General features: G+C 35.5%; 1 protein-coding gene across 1 annotated transcript in view; it reads right to left on the reverse strand.

Moving 5' to 3' along the window:
* Window positions 1-302: 302 nt before the first annotated feature.
* The window catches only part of LOC132557158 (cholinesterase 1-like), a 145,562-nt gene continuing 126,074 nt past the window's right edge, over window positions 303-19,790 (reverse strand). Inside the window, exons 4-11 of the mRNA XM_060221654.1 lie at window positions 19,367-19,552; window positions 14,721-14,923; window positions 12,566-12,710; window positions 7,092-7,199; window positions 6,225-6,298; window positions 3,648-3,768; window positions 1,084-1,219; window positions 303-684 (exon numbers count right to left, since the gene is read on the reverse strand). Of these exons, the coding sequence (XP_060077637.1) occupies window positions 303-684; window positions 1,084-1,219; window positions 3,648-3,768; window positions 6,225-6,298; window positions 7,092-7,199; window positions 12,566-12,710; window positions 14,721-14,923; window positions 19,367-19,552 (1,355 nt within the window). The remainder of the gene's footprint in view (window positions 685-1,083; window positions 1,220-3,647; window positions 3,769-6,224; window positions 6,299-7,091; window positions 7,200-12,565; window positions 12,711-14,720; window positions 14,924-19,366; window positions 19,553-19,790) is intronic.

Genomic DNA, 19,790 nt, shown 5'->3' on the forward strand with positions numbered 1-19,790 from the left:
AGTTAAAAATGTTTATCGTGTTTCGCGAATTCTTTTAAAATGATCGGTAGAACTCTAACACTAATGCTTATCAAGATACGTTCATTGTACGAACTCATTCAGATTTTGGAGGAACGGACCACTTCCAAAATGACATGTTCACCTAAATTATGTTCACAAACATTTGGATGAAGATATAAATGCTGATGAAAATACAAAATGGGCCAGTGTGAGACAAATGATAAATGGAGACCCGTTTATTTGTTCGAAGAATTATTATTTCTAAGGCAACTTCATTGTAATGACATATAAAAACGTATTTTCTATATAATTCTGTTGGACATTGGAACGCCGTTATGTTGTAGAATCTTCTTTATCCTCCTTCTGCTCTTACAGTACCCTATAGAGAACAGAATAGTCAGCACAGACAACCCGATGCATGACGCAATCAGCGCCCATGAATTGGCGCTACTAATGACGTAATCCCGGGACATAAGTTCTCCCTTGGCAACCAGCTTATTGGCATACCTTTGGCGGTATAGCTCGGGAACTTTTTCGTTCCAAAATGACAACTTTGAAGGTTTCAGTTTCATGTCCATTTCAATGTGAGGTCTATGGTTACCTGTGGTAATTCTGGCAAAGGTTGGTCTGTTGACGGTGTATCTGTCTATATAGAACTGATTGTGTGGAATCAAAGACGGAAGTCTGTAAACAGAATTATACAATATCTGCAGAGTTATTTGTAAACAAAATTATACAATATTTGTAGAGTTGTTTGTAAACAGAATTATACAATATTTGTAGAATTATTTGTAAACAAAATTATACAATACACAAAATTATACAAGATTTTATTATTTGTAAACAAGATTATACCATATCTGTAGAGTTATTTGTAAACAAAATTACACAATATTTGTAGAGTTATTTGTAAATAAAAGTATACAATAAATGTTGAGTTATTTCAAACTACAATATATATGTACATAACCTTGAATCGTCAGGAACTTTATCAAAATACAACTTAAATTCACTGTTTTCAAGCAATGCTACAAAAATGGACAGACATTGACTGAAAAACTTCAGAATAAAATAAAACGTTACCCGTTTCGCGCAAAACTTGACCAAAGATACAGCAACGTTTCCGACATTTTCCGGTCACTTTCGCTGTACCGGAAGTTTGCATGACCTGACATAGGGAAACCTGATAGGTAGAACAGCTCTGCTCCATGAATTACTCCTAAAAAATATCAACAAAATATTGCTTACCTAGACATCGATTTTATCAAAATACTTAAAAGATCGCTTAAAACAATATTTCATGTTTAGGCCTAAATGGATAGAAGGGGTTTTTGTCGTTAAATGTTTCTATATTAACGAAGTAATTCTGAAATAATTGCTGTTTTTTGGGGTTTTTTTTTGAAAATATATTTAATTACTTTATTTTTACATGCAAGTCTGGTAATTATGCATAATAATATTCAACATTACTAAATTCAACAATAATTCTTCGTCAGTTAGTATTTATGTACTGAAATTGAGACACCCGTGAAACAAACAACATCAATAACAAGAGATGGATGACTTATAGTCAAACCTGTAGTGTTTACCTCACACCTAATAAAACGAGGAGAATGCATAGTAAAATCAAAGACGTATAAATTGGAGGGAGAAGTAGAAAGGAGATGATGCCCCCCTCCTCTCCGCCACGCAAGTTAAAACCCAGACAAGAGGATACTCAAAATACGAAAACAACACTAATGACAAAACGGAGTAAATTTATCTTATCATGTTAGCCATCTTGTAATCTATAATCGGAAACATCTAGTATACTAATCTAAACTTTATTCGCTTATTGTACGCAGCACTCGAACTGCCTGAATCCGTTAGAATTAACGATATCGATAATGCTGTGGTTCATAGTACGACGTTTACTCTCGAATAAAAATCGGGCGTGGAACATGGAAGTTTTACATCGACGCAAACGCCTGAGGACGGTAAATACTTATCAGTCTCTCTTACAAGTATTGGTACTTATGAAGAAATGATAAAACTTATGTTTTGAATGTGATTCTTGATTATCTCAATTCCGCTTCAGACACAACAGTGATTGAACTAAGACTTGGTTTCTTTCTTGTCTAGCTGCTGGTGAGTAATAACTGTTGTAAACAGTATTTTTTTTCCATTAGTTAATTTTATCATCTGTGTTTGATAAATTCTACAAAAAATAGCAATATTCCCGTATCTGTAGCTGAAATATATAGTTAATCTCACTTTGACACATCATGATAACTCATATTGAATTGACAATGTGTTTTAGTTATTTCAACTTCTAGTTAGAACAATAATTTAACGTACACAAATACAAATTGCTTTGCTACTAATGACTCGGGGGCTGTCGGGCGATATCATATAAAAGCAGCCGACACCATTTGTGCCAGACGTAAGAGTTTGGCTTTTTTTTTTCATTTCACTTTCTGTTTTGCAACTCGCTGACGTCCTATCAAAGATCATCAATTCTATAGGACAACTCGAACCTTTGATAGCGTAACGGGTTATCACTGTCTGCACGGATTTAAACAACACTACTAGGTATAAGACAATACAACAGCGTAAAAATGCTAACATCTATTAATTTTTTCTGAAATCGTTCACAAAAGACTGAGTAGATAAAACATCTATATACAAATTTAGAGTTAGATACCGTAGATCCAAACTTTGAATCAAACCACATCATACAGCTCTTTCCAGGACTCGTTAGTGATTCTAATTGCCTAAATTTTCAAGTCTTGGAGACGACTGAGGAAAATCCTATATGATCGAAAGAAACGTCAAAATCTAAATGACGATGTGAACTAGCCCCAAAGTTAAAAAAATATCGCAAATTTCATTTCATTGATAATTATAAAATAATGTCAATAACAGTACTATTCGAATGAATTGAAACATGGCGTGCATTTACGACGAACTTCGGAGACTAAAAGTCCACAAATCTCGAAGTAATTTATCGACAATGCAGCGTAGTGGCTAAATACATGTATTCAACCATGTGGGGCCGCTGGTGAATTTTTGTCCCCAAAATGTTTGTCTTCCTGCCCTGTTGTAATTCGTCCAATATTTATAATTTATGAAAATTAAATTTGTATTACGAAGTTTATAGTGTTCCATGTTTTTATTCCAAGAAATATTTCAGTCAATTGTGACTTTTAGTATTCAGTTTCTATACTTTAGTCCTAAGATTCACAGAGAGTACTGGAAAGACGAAACAACTGTGTTATGCAGTTTAATTCATTATTCATAGTTATCAAATTTAGTTTAGATTTGTGTGGAAAACAGATATCTACTTATGCGTGTTTTGACCACTGTAAAATATGTGATCAACATTTTTTAGCTCTTTATCACGATGAACCTAACACATAAACAGATATTATTGAACCTTAATGAAATGGAGAGGGCACCAGACGTTCCGGAATGGTAAACGTCTCATGCTGACCAACATCTTACCACTGTCAAGGATTTAACTACAGGGATCAACAAGTAAAAGAAAAACGAAATAAAAAAAATTGCAAACACATATGAACGATACGAATTATAGTAAGACAAATGATGTCGACATGCATTTACAAAACTCACGTGCAATAGATTTAATCGCACACCTTTGTACTCACCGTCCCACAGCGCATACACAGACTTGTACTCGTAGTTATAGAGGTAGACCGTCGTATTGCGCTGAGACAGCAAAGAAGCTATTTTGTGTGTGGGCGCTGTTATATAATAGTCGCCGACCATCTATAAATAAAAGACCGATTACACTAAAGGAAAAACGATCTGGAATACTTCAATATTTATCTGTGAAATATTGGAAACAATGACGCGATCTGTAATATTTTTATATTTATCTGTGAAATATTGGAAACAGTGTCGCGATCTGTAATATTTTTATATTTATCTGTGAAATATTGGAAACAGTGTCGCGATCTGTAATATTTTTATATTTATCTGTGAAATATGTGAAACAGTGACGCGATCAGTAATATTTCTATATTTATCTGTGAAATATGTGAAACAGTGACGCGATCTGTAATATTTTTAATTGATCTGTGAAATATTGGAAACAGTGACGCAATCTGTAATATTTCTATATTTATCTGTGAAATATGTGAAACAGTGACGCGATCAGTAATATTTCTATATTTATCTGTGAAATATAGGAAACAGTGACGCGATCAGTAGTATTTTTAATTGATCTGTGAAATATTGGAAACAGTGTCGCAATCTGTAATATTTCTATATTTATCTGTGAAATATGTGAAACAGTGACGCGATCAGTAAAATTTTTAACTGATCTGTGAAATATTGGAAACAGTGACGCAATCTGTAATATTTCTATATTTATCTGTGAAATATAGGAAACAGTGACGCGATCAGTAGTATTTCTATATTTATCTGTGAAATATGTGAAACAATGACGCGATCTGTAATATTTGTATATTTATCTGTGAAACAGTGACGCGATCAGTAGTATTTCTATATTTATCTGTGAAATATGTGAAACAATGACGCGATCTGTAATATTTGTATATTTATCTGTGAAATATTGGAAACAGTGTCACGATCTGTAATATTTCTATATTTATATGTGAAATATTGGAAACAGTGACGTGATCTGTAATATTTCTATATTTATCTGTGAAATATGTGAAACAGTGACGCGATCAGTAGTATTTCTATATTTATCTGTGAAATATGTGAAACAATGACGCGATCTGTAATATTTCTATATTTATCTGTGAAATATTGGAAACAGTGACGTGATATGTAATATTTTTATATTTATCTGTGAAACAGTGATGCGATCTGTAACATTTCTATATTTATCTGTGAAATATGGGAAACAGTGTCGCGATCTGTAATATTTCGATATTTATCTGTGAAATATTGGAAACAGTGACGCGATCTGTAATATTTCTATAATTATCTGTGAAATATGGGAAAAAGTGACGCGATCTGTAATATTTCTATAATTATCTGTGAAATATGGGAAACAGTGACGCGATCAGTAATATTTCTATATTTATCTGTGAAATATGGGAAACGGTGACGCGATCAGTAGTATTTCTATATTTATTTGTGAAACATTGGAAACAGCGACGCGATCTGTAATATTTCTATATTTATCTGGGAAATATGGGAAAAAGTGACAGTTAAATTCCCTAATAGTTTTAAAGATGAAAAGATTTACAAAATATCGTGAAACAAATCAATTTTAGATTATCGAGTTCTTATTTACTACATCTAAAGATATCCTACCAGGGCAATTGTTTGCGAAATGTCAGCGAACCACTGAAAGGTTAAAAGATCCAACTTCAAACATCGATTCTCGGGGACCTTGTTTAGCATTCGAGGTTGTAAAACTTACGTTAAATCAATCGTTATAGAAGATTTTGTAAATCGAATTATCAAAAATCCCCAGCAGGATAAAACATCGTGTAGACAAATGCCTCAACAAATATAATTTTATATTAGCTTGAAATACGAGAAATTAACCGTTACTAACAACTAGCAGTACACGATACGCCTCTCTACCGGTACTACAAAATACTGATAGAGTTATCTTTCTTGTCCCTACGGCTCCAAACATTCAACACCAACAGCGTAACTTAAGATGACGTAAAGGTATATCTTGTTGAACAAGCCTTATAATGCTTTTTATCATGATCGTACATGTTAAATTAAAAAAACCCCAACAGATTCGAATTTGCTAAAAAAAGGGTTAAAGAAAAGACGACTTAACACATCTGTGATTTATGAGCGAGATGGGAAGACTTAAAGATAAAATGTCGTATACTAGGCCTCAGACAGTAATGAAATTGTCTTTTTGTCGCGATCTACATTCTATAGAGCTACATGTATAACATAAATATCCCCTGTGTGGTATTACGTAATAGTACTTATCAGGGAAATATTCATATATTATTTAAAGTAAAAAATAAACAAACATTAATCTAGTCTTATCCTACAGTGCGTACTGAGTTTTAGTTAATTATAATTACACTTTAAATGCTATGGAAACGAGATTAAGATACCAGGTCGTCAGTTTCACTTAACCTCAGCCTGTATACTGTGTCTAAAGGCTACATCAATCTCGATTTAAAAGTCAGCGGTGGAAAAAAAAGTCTACGCCATTGATTTTAGTAAACACATAGTTTACCAGAATAAAAACAACGTTGAGTAGTAAAACTTACCTCCGAGAAACTATCCTGAATTGATGTGTCTGAGGTTATATAAGGCCACTGGGTGTAATGCTCTAGCAACGTATCTAAAAATGAAAGTCATGCTAGTTTTAAAGAAACAACAAACATTTATATGTTCTTCGTATGTTGTTGCGTTACGGGGTATTTATCTGTCAGCTGAATTATGACAGAGACGCGGTCATGACTTTCCGCTATCGGTTTGTAAATGTTTCAACTCTGCTGGAACATATTGTTTTCTTTGTAGTGATATTTCTAACATCACACATTAAAAAAAGAAACAAGAGTTTCAGTGAAACTGATGAATACGCCTCGAAAACGACTTTACTGGACACAAAATTTAATCAAAGGGCGATAATTCTGTAATTAAGAAGTTGCAAGCCCTGAATTTGGTATACTGCGCATTCTCTTAGTATGACCAATGTATACACCAAGTTTCAATAACTCCTAAATTATGCAAAATGGAGTTATGGTTCTTGTACACTGCTCTTCTCCTTATTGAGATCTATCTACCTATGAAGTTTCATGTTGAAACCTCTTCTGGTCTTTGTGATATGCTCCGGACAAAATTAAGGCGGACTGACAGACAGACGAACAAACGGGAGGACGGATTGTTGTTAAAGCGGTGACTACATGCTCTCCCTTCAGGAAGCATGGTAATACCGATCTTTTTTTTTTATCATTCTGTAGTATGACAGCTGTCACCAAAAACGTTACATCTGTCATCATAATTCCTTTACACTTGTGTTCTGTTTGATATTTACCTTACAACATTTCATATTTACCACCTGATGTCTTTTATTTGTACAGGTAAGTGTGGTCAGAGGGTTACCTGTTGTACATTGTGTGTCAGATACTCACCTACGATACCTGGTATTTCTGGAAGGTCACCTCTAAAACAGTACATCAGGGTCAGTAGTTTTGCCCGACCTTGACCTTTACCACCAAAAGCTTTGATGAATGGAATTGCTAAAAGAAATAGATAAAAAAAAAAAAAAAATCAGTGCCAAGTAGAAATTTGTAATGATTAGCACGTAAATTTGCGATCACATGATCGCAGTTTCCTGTCATATACAAAACCAAAAAACAACACGATGTTGGCTAAGTGTACAAATATACGACAAAATGTTAAACTACAACACAGAACCGGAAAAAAACATGGACATTGCTTAGAAAAGTGATTCCTATCTAAATCGATATTGAATTGAATATATTGAAAAAGAATATGTTCAATTAGCATGAAATAATTAATTTGATAATATGTCATACTGGATAATTTCAAAAGCAAACAACGCTTAAGCGTTCCGTCTCTCATTGATTTAGGATTCCATGTTAGTCAGGTGGCGCAGTGGTACCGCACTCGTCTTTCACCTGGCCGTCCGGATTTCGATTTCCGGAACGGACGTGAATAAGTATGGGTCACCTGCCCGACCACGTGGGTTTTCCCCGGGTACTCCGGTTTCCTCCAAAACATCATGCGTGCTTCCAACCGGGACAACAAGAGTGATTAATATAAACCGATATTTTGTTTCGCGATTGTTGAAAAATAAATAAAGTTCATATTATATTGCGCAAAAAACCATCACCAATTTTAATTGTGTCTTCAGTTAATACAACGGAGAATCAAACACATCGATTAAACTACATCAGCCAAACCTTAAATTGTAAACAGATCTACTCTTTCCCATTATAAAGAACCACCATGATCTTGTTACATTTTGTGTTTCCTCAGTGACACTAGCGTACCTGAAAATGATCCTCTCAGTATTGACTTAACGTTGTAAATCCTGCTACACTCAGATGATCTTTGGAAGTCGAAGAACATAAAATTATCACAAACTATGCCTATGTTTATAATAAAGAACTATAAAACCAAACAAAATTTGAATTTTATTCGTCGGCATGTAAGCCATTAGCAAATGCTGATAACATTATCAGCCAGATAAAAACAAGGCGGCCTTTATCTACCCAACATGTTTTCACCAAAAGAAGGAATATATAACAGATCTATGCATTTTGAAACTTCGTAATGAAATCAATAATTTCCATTTCAGCATTTACTGATATCTATATATAAGAATTTTATGACATTGTTTTATCTACTGTCACTCATCGGGGAAACGAGGGATCCATTCATATCATTGTAACATGTTATCACACAAATCACGGCGGTTTCATGAGCTAGTCACTGCACTAGCAAAAACGGATGATCAGAAACAGTAAATATTTGATGTGGAACGCTTCGGTAAATGTTTGATCATGACCACTTCGGTAAATGTTTGATCACGACCACTTCGGTAAATGTTTGATCATGACCACTTCGGTAAATGTTTGATCACGACCACTTCGGTAAATGTTTGATCATGACCACTTCGGTAAATGTTTGATCTTGACGACTTCAGTAAATGTTTGACCTTGACGACTATGGTAAATGTTTGATCTCGACGACTTCAGTAAATGTTTGATCTCGACGACTATGGTAAATGTATGATCTCGACGACTTCGGTAAATGTTTGATCTCGACGACTATGGTAAATGTTTGATCTCGACGACTTCGGTAAACATTTGATCTAGAACACTTCAGTAAATATTTGATCTAGAACACTTCAGTAAATATTTGATCTAGAACATTTTAGTAAATATTTTATCTCGAACAATTCGTTAAATATTTGATCATGAACAATTGGGTAAATATTTGATCTAAAACAACTGTGCAAATATTTGATCTAGAACAATTGGGTAAACATGTGCTCTGGAACAGTTAAGTGAATATTTGCTCTTTAATTTGTTTTTGTAAATGTCGATATATAAGCCGTAATCTTTTAGTAAATCGTTGATCTAGAACACTTGAGTATATATGAGCTCTTTTAAGATTTAAGTCAAATATTTGATTGTGAACATTTAGATACATGTAAATATGTGGGTTGAATATTTAGCTAAATGTTTGATTTAAAACACTTTGTCGGGAAAACTTCGAAAGATTGTTTGTTATGGAACACGTTGGTAAATATGTGTTCTGGTTGCTAAGGTTAATAAGTAAATGAACTTTCTGGAATACTTAGACAAATGTGTGTACTTAGACAATTAGGTAAATCTATGTTAATTATGGTATTGTACGGGTTGACCCGGCAATTATTAAAGCCCGATTTTTACTACACTGAACAATCCTTTTCACTCCATGTAAAATGCCAAGGTTATATAATCAAGAGGCGAGAGGGGATCGAAAGAAAGCGAGTGATTGCTGGCATTTCCAGGAATATTTCTTGACAACAGATTTGAATTAGAAAAACACGATGTGCAACGCTCCACAGCATTCGTGAAGAACCAAACAGTTCATGTGAGCACGAGCATTACTCACGACAGTGCTATTACATAGTCCTTAAATTTTTCACGACGCTAGTAATTTTCTTGTGACCAAGCAAATGTCGTCTTGTCACGGACGAGAATATATCACAAAGTGATTTTCTTGTAAAAGATTTGATCACGAAGGACCCCGTGTCAAATTAATCACAAAACTATCGTCAAATGGTACTACGGACAATTTATTATTACATCACAGCCTATATCATTCGTTCACATCGACGTCTCTAAATGAGGAATGTTATTAAAAGTGAAAATTACGATGAAGCTACAAAATAACAAAAAAATTCGGGAGATGTATACTAATAAAAATGATTTGGAAGTGTTACGGTTGACGTAATCATCCTATTAGTACATGTGCCATTTCCTTAAGCGATATAAGGTGCTCGTTAGTATACCAGTTGGTTCCGTTTTTGTTTACCGTGTTGATATTTGGGAACGTGGCATTATTTACTTGAAAGTTTTCATGGCGGTGTTATCTATAAAGCAGAAGACGCTTACTATTATAGAACACCTGGTCTTATTCTCCTTTTTATACTTTTTCATAAGTCTGCGTTTTAATATTTCTTTTGTTCGTACTTGACGTAGAATTTATGGAACTTGTGTTTCTATCATAATTAAGTTTACATAATGGTATTTTTATTTGTTGTAGTTAACGTGTTTTTTTTTTTGTGTATTTTGAGAACATTCCGTGAAATATCACTTTCTGTACATTTCGAATATACAGTACTCGGTGAGTAGGAACCACCACGTAATTCTGCATATTTTAAAAGAACCCTGTGTGTTAAAATCGCCATGCCATTTTGTACATTTTGAAAGCACTCGTTAATTTGGAACTGTCGGAAGTCCAGGAAGCAAGGATATTGTCCGTGAGATATTAAAAGAGACATATAAAGCAAATTAGAATTCAAACTTAAGATCCCGTGTTAAAGCGAACATACGTGGATAATTAGACTAGGTGTTTCAGAAGGGTAAGCGTCTTCTGTTTCCTGCATGATACCCTCTACCAAGGTAGATCTTGTGTAAGGAATACGCGTAATATCATGTTCTCAAACGAGATCATGGTTTATACCAACAATCGCCAGACACACTAAAAGCATCGTACACGTCTAATTGAATATCTTAACAGAAAATACCACCTTTCTCTATAAAATTATGACAGAGGTTATTAGATTTCGCCAACAGCCTCCGTATCTCTGCACCTCACTAACAACGACGTAATTGGCCAAGTGGCCTTGGCTAGCGAACAATGGAGACAAAAATAGTTTGGAACATATCGTGTGACGCAGATTTCAAGAGGATCATTGGAAATGAAAACATCAATTTTGTTATCTGTGTGACGCTGATACCCACCGTTTACATAAAATTGATTGCCCTTCATCCAAGAATGTTTTAAACCAAATTTGGGCAAATTCCAAGCATCCCTACAGGAGGTGTATAATTTTAAGGAATTTGCTCTGTTTCACCTACCGGACCACGCCCCTCCCGTCCCAGGATACTCAGACCCATTTTTTACACAAATCTTATTCCTTTTCACCAAAGAATACTTCAGACCATATTTGGGCAAAACACAGCCCTTCCTACATAAGGGGTAGGATTTTACACAACTTGCAAAATTTCTCCTTTTTAGCCTCGCCCCCTCAAACTCCAGGGGGCTGAGACCCATCATTTATATAAAATATGTCCCCCTTGCCCAAGGATGCGTCTGACCTAATTTGGTCAAAATCCGTTTAGTTGTTCACGACAAGTAGTGATTTGTAGAAAATGTCGACGGACGACGGACGGACGCCGCGGTTTGACATTAACTCCTTGGTCCTTTGGACAAGGTGAGCTAAATACAAATCACATGGTTTATAATATAAAATATTAAAGACAAGTTCTGCAATATAAAAGGCAAGAATTTGAGAATAAATAACGAGATGTAGATCATGTAACGTTGCCATAACGGTCAGTGAGATTTACTTTGATATCACATACGCGTCATTCCATTAGCAACCCACAGTGAAATAATATCCGGCCTTTTAGGCGGAAAATGTTTCAAACAAATACTTGTCTCATCAAAACTGAACGAAGAAAGCACATTCGTATGTGATTGTATCAATGTGTATTCGGTTTCAAAGAGATCAACAGAAAAGTGAGCGAACGAACTCAAGATAAGATTAAATTATCGAAAAAAGTCCAAAGCTTTCGAATGGAAATGTCAATCAAGAACGCGGTTTCAAGGGATAGGTTGAGAACTAAGGGAGGAAATGTGGGCACAAGATTAAAAGAAATGCTGGAAAAAACACTGGGCAAGCATACAAAATTCTTCGGATCACACTCGAATCTACTTTGTTGTGAATATATAGTCTATTAAGTTAGAAATCGGAGAGATCAGACAGCTAAAAAAAAAAAAAAAAAAAGGGGGGGGGGGGGGGGGGGGGGGGGGGGGAGGGGAACAAACCAAAAAAACGTAACGGCGGACAGAAAATGCTTCACAACAGAGAATTCTTTTGACGGGCGTACATATCTCCAGATGTCATCAGATTACAAAAGCAAAATCGCTGTTTTCATTATAGAGAGACATCGCTCTCACAGGATACATTGGAACATACCGCAATCACGTAACCAATACATTGCATGCTTAAACTATAACCCATTCTCAAATACATTGGACAGAACCGTATCTCAGTTAAATGAAGATAATTTGTAACGAATCCTAGACGAAAAGGAGCCGATCCTATGTAGTATTGGAAAAATCTTCTCAGTAATATCGTTTATTGCCGAAATATTTACGTGACGTCACAATACCTTAACGATCCTAAGCTGATTATGACGTCAAAATACATTGGTCTTATCCGATTAGGCACAATTATTTTAATAAACCATTTTCAAAACAAGAAATAGATAAAATTAATAGAAAATCAATCTCGTGGGGAAAAAAATAACAGGGTCAATGACATGCGCCGTGAAGACCTCTGGCTGAATCTACGTACCGGCAATGAGTCCCTCGTCCTTGGTAGCACCGGTGAGGATACTCTCCACCTCAAAGTCTCCCAAGACGGCCATCCTTTCTGGGGTGTCTGGCATGAAGTATCCGTCCACTACCGGACGGAATTGTGGGGACAGTGATGGTGACGCCTGGAGAAACAAAGTGAATATATGACTATGATATATTATTGTAGAAAAGACACACAAGTAGACAGAAGCAAGTTTTGAATAAGTATATATATATAAATAAGTCCTTCAAATAAACCCCCCGACCCCCGATCCCCTCCCCTCTCCACTCCTCAATCGTGAATAATTGTTAAGAAATACTTAAACATATGGAAAGGAGGCCTGCTGACAGAGCGGAGTGCACCTGTAAAATCTGAAAACACATTTTTGTTACTGGCAAGGAACCCTGGTTTATACCTATAAAGAGAATTTTTCGAATCATTTTGTCTTATCAGAACACGCACGTCATCCGAGTGTTTCAGATGCCATGCATATACTTACCAAATATTACTAATGACAATATCTATAGTTTGACCTATTAGAAGCCTCCATTCGGCAGCGTTTGGGTGATATCGTCATTTCTTATTAAAGCATCTTAAAGAGTGTCATATAGTTATCATTTTCACCAACTTTATCTCGATACGCCGAATGGAACAAAAGTTATAGGTGAAAGGAAACTAGAAAATGACGGTCATTTTACCAAATCAAAAAACGAAGTCGTATGTACTTCCATAGGATATCAGTATCAGTCCCTCAAAGTATGGTGGCAGTTTTGGAGAAAAGTGTCAAAAACTTTTACAGCTTAAAGAAGAAGAAGTCCATTTAATGGACTTAAAGTATAAACTGTACCCTGCAACTGTTTCGTTCTTGTAGGGCCGTAATACTGAGCACTGAATGTATTTAGAAGTGACAAAGGACATTGGTAGAAATAAATTTCACAAGCAAATGTATTTCGGTGGCAATGAAGTGACCATCTTACTATGTGACTATTTATAGTTTGGTTTGATGGTCCGTTAACACATCAGTGTGACTGTGTGTGAAAATATTGTGTTGGCAGATTACTGTGTGACTATTTGATGGTTTTTGTGTGGTCTTTTACAACCTCAATGTGGCTGTGTGTGATATTATTGTGTTGGCAGATTACTGTGTGACTATTTGATGGTTTTTGTGTGGTCTTTTACAACCTCAATGCGGCTGTGTGTGATATTATTGTGTTGGGTGTGATATTGATGGTTTTTGTGTGTTGCGGCTGTGTGTGATATTATTGTGTTGGCAGATTACTGTGTGACTATTTGATGGTTTTTGTGTGGTCTTTTACAACCTCAATGCGGCTGTGTGTGATATTATTGTGTTGGCAGATTACTGTGTGACTATTTGATGGTTTTTGTGTGGTCTTTTACAACCTCAATGCGGCTGTGTGTGATATTATTGTGTTGGCAGATTACTGTGTGACTATTTGATGGTTTTTGTGTGGTCTTTTACAACCTCAATGCGGCTGTGTGTGATATTATTGTGTTGGCAGATTACTGTGTGACTACCACCACGATGTCAGATTTAATGTAATGGTCACCATGTGGCTATTATAAAACTTAATCTGGCTCCTTTGTGACATGATATACAACGAAAGTGTTAGACACCTATTATAACCCCATAATGCTGAAACAACATTCTATAACGATATAAGGACAGCAATGCACTATGTGGTCAGAAGACAGACAGACGGAAGCCAAAATCAAACCACATGTCTCAATTTTACTGAAAGCCGAGATGTCTGTGGGATATAACTTTATATCATATCAAATGCCAGCGAACAGTCAAACACACGAGCCTCGATATCGTACTGACGTCGACAAACCTGCTTTATAACAAAGTATTTAAAGTAAGATAACTTTGTCTACGCGACTGACGTCCTGTGCCAAATGTACGGATAAGTAATATATTGAAAGTACATTGGTACGTTGTCATTGGTTAAATGTACCTGTATGGTGCATTACAAATTGTATCTGATTGAGAAGGTCAGATTGTAAGGAAAAAGTTCATGGTGATTACAGTAGAGGATACAGTGTTGAATATAAAGTGTATGTGAGTATGCTCTATGATAAGATATCGATTATCAAAAGTACATTTCAACACCTATCGATCATTTTCTCTTACGTCATAATTTTGTGAGATGAAGGAATGCATCCGCTTGGATGGAACTGCCTGTAGACATTTCTTAATCTGTGCCGAATCTTCAAACAAACAGTCGAAAGCAGAGGCAAAAACCTTAAAATGAACGCTCTGTCCCCCTGGGTATCTGGTCACTGCCCAATGGGCCAAAGGCGAGCCACTCTGTATAATAACTCGTCTGAAGAGTCCTGTAAGAGTAGGAAAGACATGTGAAATAACATTGTATAAATCTGATTTCCGACAGTCCCCTGGGTTAATGAAAATCGATTCAATAAACAATTGAGTGTCCGATTAGATTTGGTTTTTTATCTTGCATCCAGACATAGGGGTCTATTGCGGACTTTGTTTCAGGGCAACAGACCTCAGTCCGATTATGCGACTTTAACTTCCCGTTAACATATTTGGAGAGGTTATAAAATAATTCCGCCATTTTGACATAAACATTTCACAGTACATTTTTAAATATCCAGAATACAACAAGCACACTCCGAGGACTTTAAATTAAGTTAGACTCGTAGTCCAAAAATAGAAATTTAGATATTTCAAGAACACGTGCTTAAGCGGACGACCTTTTTAATTCAACGTGGTTAATTTGAAAACGCTAAGGACCATCTAGTTGAAAAGATAAAACTCTTCTGGAAAACGTTTTCTCGATAAATTAACAGTGACAGTTATTGGCTATGCAAAGAGAGGAAGACATGGCTTAACTGTTTCTTTAACATGGAATAAATACCCTGTTAAGCTCAGCGAAAAAATTGAGCAAAAATCAGCATTACATAATTACTCATATGGAATGAGAACAGAAACGGTATGTACTCTTCGAGAAATTCTCGAGAATTTATTCCCCTGAGAATGAAAACCATTATTCGATCATTTTTTTCTGCAGTGCTTTCTGCATAGACATTTAAAAATTAAAAATAAAATAAAATAATTTAAAATTAAATCTGAACAATAACGTGTGACCCTCTCTACAGCCTTCGTATCAAATATCATGTACAGAAATCAAATATATTTCAGGATTAATTTAAAATTTTAACAAAAAAAAAAAAAAAAATATCAAAACCACTCTTTCAACTGGACTTTATCAATATTTTAGCTGTCTAATTCAACCATCAGGGTTACAACATAAATGGATTTCATCAATAGTTTAGCAGTCTGAACCAACCACCAGGGCTACAGCCTAAATGAACTTTATCAGTAGTTTAGCTATTTAAACCATTCATCAGGACTACAGTATAAGCTCTATTGTTACACATACACGTAAATGTCTTGAAAATCGAATAAAACACTAAATTTTGGTAATACCCGTTATGATGAAACAGTCTTTTGAGAAGTGGCAAGGTTGGGAACCCTAGAGTTCCTCTTCTTACAGAATGTCACCTCGGACAGGTGATTTCTCACTAATCTTATCATTTTCTTTCCTTCTCTTTGATTATTCATTCTTTCTCTCATTCTTCTTCCATTCGTACATACATCATCCGATTTATGAAGTTATGACCTTTGACAAGAGCCTGTGTCAAGATCTACCATCATACTATACTTTTAATGACCCGGATCGAAAGATAGGGGGCACATTAGTTTGGTGTTGTCTGTTTGTTTGACTCTTGTCAACTTTAACATCTATTGCACCGTAAGAGGTAGGACTTTCATCTTTGGCATGTGTGTTCCTTGTGACAAGACCTTTTCACCATGTGACCTTTACCGTGACCTTTGACGCACATCTTTCCTTTGAAGAATTTTAACATAGGCCATACCTATTGCATCATAAAAGGTACTGCTTTCATGTTTGGAATGTGTGTTCCGTATGACAAGACCTTTTCGGTGGTACCAAAAGTTTTGACTGTGTGATTTTGCTTTTGTTTATTTTATTTGATTTTGTTTGTTTTGTGTTTTTTTGTGTGTAGTTTCTTTACTTTACATATTCTCTCAGTCAGAGACAATAATTTATTTGTTAGATGGATCGTTTCTTCTATATACATCATGATAATGGAAACACAAACTCCACGTGTCATTTCCTTGTCTACAACATATCTAGATTATTGCTTAAGAAAATTGAAATATGGCATTGCCTTTGATTTGTGGTAGTGATGTCTATAAATGTTCATGCATTCCCACGCACCCACACCCCAACAACCTAAAACAACCGCACTCACACATAAAAAATTGTATATATTAAATCTGATGATGGTGGGCATAAAAACAAGGACAAATGGAAATCATATTTAAAAACGTATTAAGGAAATCCATACCAGCACCAATGGAACATCTGGTTTTATGAATAGCTAGAACAAAAAAAAATCTTAAATTGTAGGCAGATTACATGTGTCGTTTGGAAGTAAAAAGATTTTTTTTGTTACTTAGGTTGTGACACTAAAATATTTCGGTGTTACAAAGATCACGTTTTTTTTTCAAAACATAATTTATAGTTTTGTTTGGCTTTTGGAATATCCTTTTAAAGAATTGTCTCCGAATTTCCTAAACTTCACGTCAAGTCGGAAACATATATTCTAAGTCCTCTATGTGATATTTACAAAATGTACACTTACTATTAGCCAATACATAAATCATTTTGAAACATGCATTAAGTGGCAAAAAATCCTATCTTTTTTGTACTTTTGGACAATATTCTAATATAAAAAGTTATTTAGGGTCTTGCAGAGTTTATCGTCTCCCAAAGTATATTGTTGTCATCAAGTCATGAATTAACAGATATGCATAGACTCTCTCAACTTCTTAATATCATAAGACTGTCGGAAATTCAGCCTTGTTGTACAAAGACACTTTCCCGAAAACACAAACGCCACAAATGAGGTTATAACAGAAGGGTTAATTCAAGCACATCAAAAATATACTTGAGCTTGTGAAACCTAACGTTCATCCGAATCGGGCGACAACGGACAATGTATGTTTAACGTTGGCGTTGAATGAGGCGGAAACAGAAGCATCCACCGCATTTGAATATAGGACTATAATCTAACGCTGCAGTGTCAGAGCACAGATATATCAAATATGATAACATGCATGTTCCAGAGATCAGGAGAACTGGACCAGAAAGACAATATCAAAACGATTAAGTTTGCTAATAGCTGTCTAAAACGCTTTGAACACGACATTACTTCCCCTGATCAATCACGGATGATAAACAACCAGAGCGATAATAATAGGCATGAGGGTATAGCGCTGATACCGGCATCACAACATACTGCTTCATTTAATCTATTTTCAACATAATTTCAATTCGGTTGAAACATGTTAAACTGGAATAAGCCTTGATTGATATGGGTATTGACTAAAATATCAAAACCTTCAATGCAGAGAAGAGAAAACACATTCTAATGACAAAAGGTATTCATTGGGTTGTCTTACAAAAGACTGCTACTAACTCCTCACCAGATGTACTGAGATGCCCTCACTAGGAATGATCATATACTTCAATGTGTTTCCATTATAGATGTCTGTAAGGATATCAACATTATTTTTTTATTTATCGCCAGTAGCGCTCAGCAAGAACGCTGTATTGTCAGCGATAAGCAGCAATATAGTACGGGACAATGATTGGCTTGTTAATGAGTGTAGATGCATAGCGAGCACCTGCTCACGTAATCCTACCCGCGAACATACTTAATCCTTCCATCATTGACACGGAGCTGGCTGTTCATACAGATAAAACCTTTTCATCACTTCATGATTAACGAATAAATCCTAGGATTTTAGAGAATAACACTTCTCCGGGTTTTGGTTTCTGTTCAAACGACCACAGAGCAATATGTGTCGAATATGATCAAATATCTTGACTGACCGGAAATTGTCCTGAAACATCTTGTTGGTAGTGATTATGACGGGTTTTTTTTTATTTGATTCTGTTGTCCGTTATACCTTTGTCTGTCCATTAAGAGTGTTGATTTCAGCAATGGATAACAACCTTGATGTACCTTGAGGTGGATGTGTATACCATTAGTTTTGCTGGACATGTTTGATGCTCATTAATTTGCCTGTTGGTTCCAATGTTGTATACCTTGTTCTCATTTGAGATCGTGACAGTACTTACTTTGATTGACCAAAGTTTACATGGCGGGTGTCGTCGATGAAGCAGAATACGCTCACCCTTCCTGGACACCTGGTCTTGTTCTCCTTGTACTTTTACAGGAATTTCCGGGTAAATCTTGTATTGTTTGTCCTCTTTTGCTTATGTTCACATGTTGATATTTTATTGTTTCTGCTAGAAAACTATGGCCAGGATATATTTCCCTATACTTTTATCTTACGATCTTTCAAAAGTTTATAAATTTTCAAAAATATTATACCACTTAAAAAATCCAAAATATACTGTTGAAACTATAACGATATGGAACATTTTATGATTGTAGAACTTTCCGAAATATGAATATTTGAAAAAATTAAGAACAAGATATCAGAAAAAGTCAATCTTGACCACAAGCGTATATTTTTTCGCGGAGTCTTTTTTTCGTGGCTTCTTTAAGAAGCGATAATGAAACATGAACAGAAGATTTGCATGGAAATAATTAAAATTTGTGTCAGTAGCTTATCACCCGTGACTTTGTGTCAGTAGATTATCACCTGTGACTTTGTATTAGATCACCTACATGGTCCTTCACCAATATCTAATTTACCTTTAGCTAGTGGAGACATCATGACGAGACCCGCACTGCATCCACCGGCGCTATGGCCATCTATTGTGACAAGGTCAGGGTTGCCATGGAAATAAGCAATGTTGTCTCTTGTCCACTGTAGGGCGGCGATGATGTCCAACATCCCATAATTTCCTGGTAAGTCGGCGTCACCAGTTGCGAGGAAACCTTTATCGGAACAATGTACAGAGAAGTTGGTCACGTGAGAAATTGAATGCACACATGGGTTTGATATTTAGCCAGTAGCTATATTACTATAATACAAATTCTGACTCAAAATAGACAAGGATATATATCATAATATTTCGAGGGACATACATGATGCATGTCGAACTATTGCAATGATCAGATGTCTGATGTTCCAGAGAAAAACCTACGTTTAATGCAAAAATTGTCTCATTCACAA

The sequence above is a fragment of the Ylistrum balloti genome, unplaced genomic scaffold, assembly GCF_031769215.1.
Source record: "Ylistrum balloti isolate Yb309-2 unplaced genomic scaffold, AGI_CSIRO_Ybal_v1 Utg369652, whole genome shotgun sequence".
In the NCBI taxonomy this organism is placed as follows: domain Eukaryota; kingdom Metazoa; phylum Mollusca; class Bivalvia; order Pectinida; family Pectinidae; genus Ylistrum; species Ylistrum balloti.